Source organism: Carex rostrata, chromosome 32 (genome assembly GCF_964058835.1).
Source record: "Carex rostrata chromosome 32, lpCarRost1.2, whole genome shotgun sequence".
NCBI classification, from domain to species: Eukaryota; Viridiplantae; Streptophyta; class Magnoliopsida; order Poales; family Cyperaceae; genus Carex; species Carex rostrata.
In genome coordinates, this window is record NC_135949.1 from 135,325 (window position 1) to 145,859 (window position 10,535).

Genomic DNA, 10,535 nt, shown 5'->3' on the forward strand with positions numbered 1-10,535 from the left:
TGAGGTCATCACAACTACAAAGTAAACTAGAGTGTCTTACGCAAATCTACAGTGCCGCTCAATTTCTATTTGACTCTCCTTTTGTATTGGGAAATATTCAATTATTAGTTCTTCATTTTGGCTGATCTTCGTCTAGTATTCACTTGTAAAATTATTGCCCTTCGTTTCAATTGAAAGTTAATTTTGATAATTATAATATGGAAATTGATCAAATAGGTACTGACTTTGTTTCACTTGTAAATTTTATTACTCTTCGTCTATTATAATCTGTTATACCTGGTAAAGTTAATTTAGATAACTATTGAAGAATATTACCTTGTAGATCTTTTTTATTCAATCCCTGATATGATCTGTAAAATGAAGGAATTGTTAGTGGGGTTTGCTTTTGTATTAAATTCTGTTGTTCAATGCATGTGTACTATCTATGCAGACTTGAGCAGTTTTAATAGTGGTTCTAAAAATCGGAATCGAAAGAATCTGTGAGAATCGGCTAAATCGGATAAAAAATCGGGAAACTCGACCGAGCAACCTGTTTCATCCCGTTTCAGTCGATTGCCACCGATTCACCTGATTTAGTTTGCATGATTAAATTATCGATTATGCTTCTCCGATTTTAAGAGTCAAAGTTTTTTTGCTACGGAAAGATTGTGAAAGTAAACTGTAGGATAGCCAAAATGATGTCTAGATTTCAATGAATTACAAGCTGTATATATGAGTTTTGCAGGCGCTACTTAGCCGTCCAATGAATAGGTAATCTAGTTCCTACTTGTCAGCATTTAACAGATACGATAATGATATATACACATGTAATATATATATATATATATATATATAGTATGTTTACAGCAGCAATTAATATACCACTATTTATGCTTCGGGTCCCCCATTCTTGCTGTCTTCAGTGGTCTCCCTGAGATTGGGATCATATAATTGGTAGTGATGTAAAATCAATACCGTCTGAAAATTTGGATGTACAACACCATAACAAGGGCTGTTATCTCTATCAGAATGATAATATCTCTCCTCCTTATTAAGGAGCTTAACGTCTAGATCCTGCAAGGGTCCTGATTTACTGTTTTTTTTTTCAGAAGGATGCTCAGCCGTTGAATTTTCAGATCGCACATAGACGAATTTTCCAAATAATGCGCTTCAACACTTAAGCATGCAATGGTCGCACCGCATATGATCTTAGCGCCCGTAGACCGTGCGCCGCACCCGTGGACCACGCCTGTGCACTGCGCACCCTTTTTTTCTGCTGAAGGCGGGATTCGAACCCAGTTGGGTTCTGTTGATGCCAAAATTCTTACCACTACATTAGAGTTCACATGTGTTATCTTGTAGATAAATATAGTATTTAACTATTTTTCTATACAAATTTGATTTAAATTATAATTATATAAATATCATATATAAAATAATAAAAAAAATATATATATTAATAGCCGTATCGTATCCTTCATTTTTGAAAATTGCCGTATCGCCGTATCCGTATCGTATCAGTATTATTATTGCTTTGAGATTTGTTCAGCACGTATTTGAACGGTTGATTTTCAAAAAGGTCACACAAATAATGAAATAATGAAACTCTTGATCTTCTTCATTTTATAATATTTTATAATGAAATAATATGTTTCTGTTGCAACGCACGGGTACGATGCTAGTATGTACGTAATTATGTATATATATAAAATGGCAATCAAATAAGCGACAAACTCAACAAGGAGCTCTTGCATAGACTTTGAGTTTAAATAAATACAAATTTAGAAGTACTTTATTTTTATAGAATGACATGTATGATGACACATATATATTAGTTAGCGTGGATCATTCAAGACATAAAAATCAACAAATAATTCATATTAATTATGTTGCTCCAATAATTGTACATAGTTTTTGCATATCCTACTTGTATAATGCTCTACAGGATTTTTCATAAAAATATCTTATTGTAATCATAAACGGTTTTCTTTCTACCTACCGTGTATGCATGTCCAGCAAGTTTAATTTCACCAAGAAGGCGACCGTGGACGAAAAAACTTCCATCAGACGTAACTTATCATTCGAATGTTTAATTTCAGAGGTCAACCTTAATTTAGAAAGTTTGCAAATTGATAGACATACACAGTTGTTCTGGCGTGTATCCTAACAACTAATGTATCAGCTCCCAAAGCCCCCGTACTCCACACTCATCATGAGCATTTAATTAGCAAACTGCACAAAAAAATTGACATCTTGTAGGATAATCGTCATCTCATGCATCCAACGGCAAGTGAAGCAACAGTCTCCGGGCACCATTGCTTAAACAGACCCATGTACGTGGGCCCCGGTCACAGTACATATCGAAAATGATAGCTAGTTGGTAAAGACCTAACCACCTCAACTGGGCCGGTCTTGAAGAATTTGGGGTCCGGGGAAGGGGAAAAGTTTGGGCCATTTACATATATATTATTTTATGAGACTGGCTAATACACTTCCATAAGTATTTCAATGTCATATACTTACAAGTCATTTTTGCATTTTCAAATTCCAAACAGTCGATCCGAACCGTTCAACATTATATCCTTATTAAAACGTGTTGGAGACCAAATTTTACATTTTTCAGAATTTTTTTACTATTTTTTAAGATAGGTAGAAAATCCATTGATTCAGAAGATTTTAATATGAAAATCATGTTGAGCGATTTGAATCAACTATATGGACTTTTAAAATACCAAAATGACTTATAAGCATATGGTGTTGAAGTACTTAGCGGCCCCATTTTTTTATGGATATGCCAATAGATTATACATATTTAAAGAAACGTATAAGCGCTTTATATATATAAAAGATTTGAGTCCTAATATTTAATTTATAATACGACTTATAAGTAAACTGAGATTAATTAATTCAGCTACCAAACATTACCTAACCTAATGATAGACACAGCTTGCCAAGCAAAGAGAAGGAAAGAACTTTTATATATATTACTAATAATGCAAATTAATTATTAGTAAATCTTCAAAAAAGAATACAACTTGTTAGTCAACTGAGATTAAATCAACCAGCTGCAACCATTGCCTAATGTTGACCTATAATTGAGGTCATCACAACTACAAAGTAAACTAGAGTGTCTTATGCAAATCTACAGTGCCGCTCAATTTCTATTTGAGTCTCCTTTTGTATTGGGAAATATTCAATTATTAGTTCTTCATTTTGTTTGATCTTCATCTTGTATTCACTTCTAAAATTATTGCCCTTCGTTTCAATTGAAAGTTAATTTTGATAATTATAATATGTAAATTGATCAAATAAGTACTGACTTTGTTTCACTTGTAAATTTTATTATTCTTTGTTTATTATAATCTGCTATACCAGGTAAAGTTAATTTAGATAACTATTAAAGAATATTACCTTGTAGATCTTTTTTATTAATCAATCCCTGATATGATCTGTAAAATGAAGGAATTGTTAGTGGGGTTTGCTTTTGTATTAAATTCTGTTGTTCAATGCATGTGTACTATCTACGCAGACTTGAGCAGTTTTAATAGTGGTTCTAAAAATCGGAATCGAAAGAATCTGTGAGAATCGGCTAAATCGGATAAAAAATCGGGAAACTCGACCGAGCAACCTGTTTCAATCGATTGCCACCGATTCACCTGATTTAGTTTGCATGATTAAATTATCGATTATGGTTCTCCGATTTTAAGAGTCAAAGTTTTTTTGCCACGGAAAGATTGTGAAAGTAAACTGTAGGATAGCCAAAATGATGTCTAGATTTCAATGAATTGCAACCTGTATATATGAGTTTTACAGGCGCTACTTAGCCGTCGAATGAATAGGTAATCTAGTTCCTACTTGTCAACATTTAACAGATACGATAATGATATATACACATATAATATATATATATATATATATATATATATATATAAATATATATATATATAGTATGTTTACAGCAGCAATTAATATACCACTATTTATGCTTCGGGTCCCCCATTCTTGCTGTCTTCAGTGGTCTCCCTGAGATTGGGATCATATAATTGGTAGTGATGTAAAATCAATAGTTGTGATAATATATGTCAAATCAATTGTACAACACCATAACAAGGGCTGTTATTTCTATCAGAATGATAATATATGTAATTATGTATTTATATAAAATGGCAATCAAATTAGCGACAAACTCAACCAGGCCGGAGCTCTTGCATAAACTTTGAGTTTAAATAAATACAAATTTAGAAGTACTTTATTTTTATTGAATGACATGTATGATGACACATATATATTAGTTAGCGTGGATCATTCGAGACATAAAAATCAACAAATAATTCATATTAGGTTGCTCCAATAATTGTACACAGTTTTTGCATATCCTACTTGTATAATGCTCTACAGGATTTTTCATAAAAAAAATCTTATTGTAATCATAAACGGCTTTCTTTCTACCTACCGTGTATGCATGTCCAGCAAATTTAGAATGAGGAGTAAGACAAGGACGGCAATATATTCACCAAGAAGGTGACCGTGGACGAAAAAACTTCCATCAGACGTAACTTATCATTCGAATGTTTAATTTCAGCGGTCAACCTTAATTTAGAAAGTTTGCAAATTGATAGATATACAAAGTTGTGTATCCTAACAACTCATGTATCGATCAGCTCCCAAAGTCCCCGTACTCCACACCCATCGTGAGCATTATAGTAATTAGCAAACTCCACAAAAAACTGACATCTTGTAGGATAACCGTCATCTCATCGATCCAACGGCAAGTGAAGCAACAGTCTCTGGGCACCATTTCTTAAACAGACCCGTGCAGGCTCCGGTCACAGTACATATCGAAAATGATAGCTAGTTGGTAAAGACCTAACCACCTCAACTGGGCCGGTCCTGAAGCATTTGGGGTCCGGGGAGGGGAAAAAGTTTGGGCCATTTACATATATATTATTTTATGAGACAGGCTAATACACTTCCATAAGTACTTCAACGTCATATGCATATAAGTCATTTTTGCATTTTTAAATTCCAAACAGTCGATCCGAACCATTCAACATTATATCCTCATTAAAATGTGTTGGAGACCAAATTTTACATTTTTCAGAATTTTTTTTACTATTTTTTAAGGTAGGTAGAAATTTCATTGATTCAGAAGATCTTAATATAAACATCATGTTAAATGGTTTGGATCAATTATTTGGACTCTTAAAATGCCAAAACGACTTATTGATATGCCAATATATCATACATATTTATAGAAAAGTATAAGCGCTTTTATATATATAAAAGATTTGAGTCCTAATATTTTATTTATAGTACGACTTACAAGTAAACTGAGATTAATTAAATCAGCTACCAACCATTACCAAACCTACTGATAGACACTAGTCAATCTTCAAAAAATAATACAACTTGTTAGTCAACTGAGATTAAATCAACCAGCTGTAACCATTGCGTAATGATGAACACATGCTTGCCAAGAAGAGAGATGGAAATAACCTCTATTACTAATAACTAGTATCGTATCCGTGCGTTGCAACGGGGACATATTATAAGAAACAAATATATCAATGAAAATAATAATTATCTCAAAATTCAAATACATGTTAATAGAAAATTTATATGATTACGTATTTTTCATTAACTTTAATCGTGATCTCTGATAACAATTTGATGATATGATGATTTTTTATTTTCAAGTGCCAATGATATCAAATAATAGCTCCATTCGAATCTAATATCAAATATCATACAACAATTCAATATCAACATATAATATGATATCCAAAAACATAAATAAAAAATGTTATCGTGTGTATGTATAGGATATGTACACACACACACACACACATATTATAAGAAAAATATATATTCACACACACATATTAATCTCAATCCTCTAAATATCACATAATAAATCGTCAATTTCCCTAACTAAGCCTCAGTGCAAAGTTCTTAATACAAATTTAATTTTCACACATGCAACATTTTCAAACCAATAACGAAACTTTAAATAAAACTATTAAATATCTATTGGTAGGCTCTTCTATAAATGTATAGCACCCTAATAGCATCATTCTTTTGCATCTTGAAAAATTATTTTAATACAATATTACAAAAACTATAAAAAAAAAATGTTCCATGCTAAAGAAATGTTCTAATTGAAATCACATGAAAAAATAAGAAAAATATTATCAAGAGAGGATAAAGCTTTTACTTTAGGAGTAAAAAAACAAAGTTAATTAAGTATCTAGGATGGCTACAACTCACTAAAAGAAGGATGGGTCATGCTGATCACCATACGTCAACAATTCCGCAATTGACCTTAGTGCTTCTATTACAAAATCCCTTTCATCTATATCCACATGCACAGTCAAAATAGATATATTAAGAAGAAATGATACAGTTTTGTAATAAACAAAAATAATCTTTTATTTTCAAGTACAATTGTAATCACCTTGCACTGTATACCTGAGATAATTTGATAAAGAAAACGTCAAGGTTTGCAGCTGTCAGTCTCCTAACAAGAGGGGAGCTCAGCCGAGGCACAGACACTGATTAAAAAATTAAACCAACAAAAAAAAATTATAAGAAAGATAATACTAAAAATAATAATTTATCTGAAATTATATTCTTGAATTAACACAAAGTGATAAACAAAACCTTAATTTTTAGTTTATGTTTGCACCAGCACCTAAGCCAGAGAAAAAGTTGGCCCGTCTAATTTGTGCTTTAATGATTTTAATTGATATATAGAAACAAAATTGATAAAACATATTCTAGATTACTCACGATAATATCTATAGAAACAAAACAAGAGAAATAAGGAAATGAAGAAAAAAAAATGATTTCCATTGTGATTCGCTGTATAAAAATGGAAAGTACAGCCGGATCAATTGAAAAATGAAGAAATAAGGAAACAGATAATTATATCGGTAAATTTCAGACTTTGTTTAATTTTAATTGTGATGTATCGTGTGGCGGTACATGTGGCGAGTATTTTTTTTAGTTAAATTTAGACTTCTACACATTATTCAGATGCATTTAATCAAAAGAAGACAGATTGTGTGATTGGAGGGCTAAGATTAAATCCGAAATTACATCTTTCAATCGTAGCTGTTGGCGGATCGGACACTCAACGTGCTTAATAATAAAATGGAGATATTAGCTAGGTATGCATCGTATACTTGAATGAATAAATTTTATGGGGATCCTCTGAAAGTTGGACTCAATATTCTTACATGATATCGTATACTTAGAATTGGAACCAATTCTAAGACGTCTTCAAATCCTCCTCGAACTTACCCTATAAATAGAGTTACTTTGGCAACCACTTGGAAAGGAATAAAAATGGCACAAGACAATAAGAAGACTGTTGAAGGCAAGGCTGTGGTTCTTGCTATTGGCACAGCTGTTCCACCGAACTTCATCTATCAATCAGATTATCCTGACTACTACTTTCAGCTTACCAAGAGCGAGCACCTTACTGATCTCAAGGAAAAGTTTACTAGAATATGTAATCACTAGCCTTATTCCTTTGCTTAAATCTTCCAACCCATGCATCAATATTTTTTAAGTACAATAAATTCAACAAAATGCTTAAGAAACTTGTTTGGATCGCAGGTACCTTGTCGAAGATTCAAAAGCGTTACTTTTGTTTAGCAGATGAGAAGATCAAGGAGCAATCCTTAGACAGGCAGACGGCTTTGCTTGCTCCCTGGGTGACGTCACTAGGTATGGATGCTGCCGAGAAGGCCTTGCAAGAGTGGGGCCAACCAAGATCAAGGATTACCCACCTCATTTTCCATACTGCGACTGGCGGTCTTCAATTGCCTGGTCCGGACTACCAATTAGTCAACCTTTTGGGTCTTAAACCCACGGTGAACCGCTATATGCTTTACATCCATGGCTGCTATGCAGGTGGTACTGTGTTTCGCCTAGCGAAAGACCTAGCTGAGAACAACCCCGGTGCTCGCATTCTTCTTATCTGCTCCGAGACCAATCGCAGCTTCTTTGACCTTCCAAATGCCTCCACAGATACCCTCGTTGTCCGGGCTTTGTTTGGTGATGGCGCTGGAGCTGTTATTGTTGGTTCCAACCCGGACATGTCTGTTGAATGCCCTTTATATGAGATTCACTCAACAGGCCAATCCATCATCCCTGGGACAGAGAATGCTGTTGGTGGCCACATGACTGATGCGGGCCTTGTCATGCATTTGTCACCAAGTGTACCGATTCATATCACCAATAACATTAGAAAGTGTCTCTCTAAGGCATTTGAACCTCTGGGGATCTCAGACTGGAATTCTCTGTTTTGGATTGTGCACCCGGGTGGACGGAAGATTCTAGATGGAATAGAGACTCAGCTCAACCTTGAGAAGGAGAAGCTGCTTCCATCCAGGCATGTGTTAGCGGAGTTCGGTAACATGGAGAGTGGTAGTGTGATTTTTGTCATGGATGAGATGAGGACGAGATCAAGGAAAGAAGGAAAGGCCACCACGGGCGAAGGAGCAGAATTTGGGGTGCTCTTAGGGTTTGGTCCAGGTCTTACAATCGAGACAGTTGTTCTCCGTGCTTTAGCAATCCCGAATTAATTGATACCTACCGTGCTCTGTCTGGTTGCATTTCAAGTATAAATAAGTTTCATGCAAGTTCTGAAATGTAATTTATATGATGTTATGTTGTGTTATGTTGTGTTATGTTGTATTTCGGTTTTTATGAAATTCATACTATATATGTTGTGTAATGTTATTTTTAGCTATATTATATATATAAGACGGTGCAGTATGCATGTTATTTCAGCTTTGATATTGTATGGTACGGTATATTATGTTATATTCTTATAAAGTATGAATTATGATTTGCTATGCACATTTTTTACAAGTTCGTCTTGCAGGATTAATATTCAACTATTGCCTTGGGGTTGATCATTTAGTTCACCGATCTTCAACGTTGTCAGCATGTCCAGCAAGTTTAGAATGAGGAGTAAGACAAGGACGGCAATATCTTCACCAAGAAGGCGACCGTGGACGAAAAAACTTCGATCAGACGTAACTATCATTCGAATGTTTAATTTCAGCGGTCAACCTTAATTTAGAAAGTTTGGAAATTGATAGACATACACAGTTGTTCTGGTGTGTATTCTAACAACTCATGTATCAGCTCCCAAAGTCTCCGTACTCCACACCCATCATGAGCATTATAGTAATTAGCAAACTCCACAAAAAACTGACATCTTCTAGGATAACCGTCATCTCATCCAACGGCAAGTGAAGCAACAGTCTCAGGGCACCATTGCTTAAACAGACCCATGCAAGCCCCGGTCACAGTACATATCGAAAATGATAGCTAGCTGGTAAAGACCTAACCACCTCAACTTGGCCGGTCCTGAAGAATTTGGGATCCGGGGAGGGGGGAAAGTTTGGGCCATTTACATATATATTATTTTATGAGACCGGCTAATACACTTCCATAAGTACTTCAACGTCATATGCTTATAAGTCATTTTTGCATTTTTAAATTCCAAACAGTCGATCCGAACCGTTGAACACTATATCCTTATTAAAACGTGTTGGAGATCAAATTTTACATTTGTCGTATCCTAAAATGGTGCTAAACAAATAAATCGGCAATATTGTCACTTGGAAACATGCCAAATTATATGAAGGCTCTCCAAGATGAATGGATAATGGCATGTTAGAATATATGATAATATTCTGCATGATAAACCTAGAATATATGATAATATCTGCTAACATGGCATTCCCTGGTTGGTGCCACAAGGCACAGGGTACCCTTAGCATTTTTTATTCAAACATGTGAAGCCTCAAAGCAGGTCTCCTGAACCTGGGCCCACGTGTCAATGGCTCAGGGTTTATATTCGCTGGAGTCAGGAGATAGATGAAGCCAGCATATGAAAGATTGAGCTTCATCCACCAATGAGTCAGTGTTTAGGCTCATCATGCGCCAAGCGCATCTAATTATATGGCCTTTTAAATGGAACCGCGCTGAAGCGCTGATGGTCCCCTCGGTCCGCATACACCCGGAGCATTATGCACCTTGTCACTGCCTCCTATGCGGGCTCATGATGCGCTAAGCGCAGATAAAAGAAAGAAGAAATAGAAGGGAGAGAAGGATCGAATCAGAGACGCTGACATGTGGGGCCCCAGTTCCGACAGCCTTCTTCTTCCTCTCTCTCACGCCATTGAGCCCGAATCCAAGCTCCAAATTCATCTAAGTTGGACGCAAATTGGATCAATGCTCATGTGAAGCTGATAAAACTCCCTCGATCCCCTCTATTGGGCTCTGCACTCTCTCCAATTTGAATAATACTCTTCCCTCTCAAATTAACCCGGGAAGCAAGCAAGCAAGATTGAAAATTGGTACAGTTGAGATAAGTAAAATTGGGATGCAAGAAGCTCAGGACATGCTCATAACATGGACACGACACGTAATGCAGTGTTAATTTGATAAGACATGGAAAGAAATGATTGATTACATGAAATGCTACACGGCTAATGCACAGAATGCCAAATTAGGCTGCTACAGTCGTTAATACC

The 10,535-nt window shown here is 35.2% G+C and overlaps 1 protein-coding gene across 1 annotated transcript; it reads left to right on the plus strand.

The window, feature by feature from the left end:
* The first annotated feature begins 7,310 nt into the window (after positions 1–7,310).
* Positions 7,311–8,647, plus strand: LOC144548018 (chalcone synthase 8-like). Its single transcript, XM_078296706.1, has 2 exons — positions 7,311–7,492; positions 7,600–8,647. The coding sequence occupies exons 1-2, from the start codon at positions 7,327–7,329 to the stop codon at positions 8,568–8,570; spliced, it is 1,137 nt and encodes a 378-aa protein (XP_078152832.1). The 5' UTR covers positions 7,311–7,326; the 3' UTR covers positions 8,571–8,647.
* Positions 8,648–10,535: the final 1,888 nt, after the last annotated feature.

Bases quoted from the DNA above. Each gene is read 5' to 3' on its own strand.
- LOC144548018 (XM_078296706.1), top strand. From the start codon at position 7,327: ATGGCACAAGACAATAAGAAGACTGTTGAAGGCAAGGCTGTGGTTCTT. The intron at 7,493-7,599 runs GTAATCACTAGC...TTTGGATCGCAG, and splicing joins GGAAAAGTTTACTAGAATAT to GTACCTTGTCGAAGATTCAA.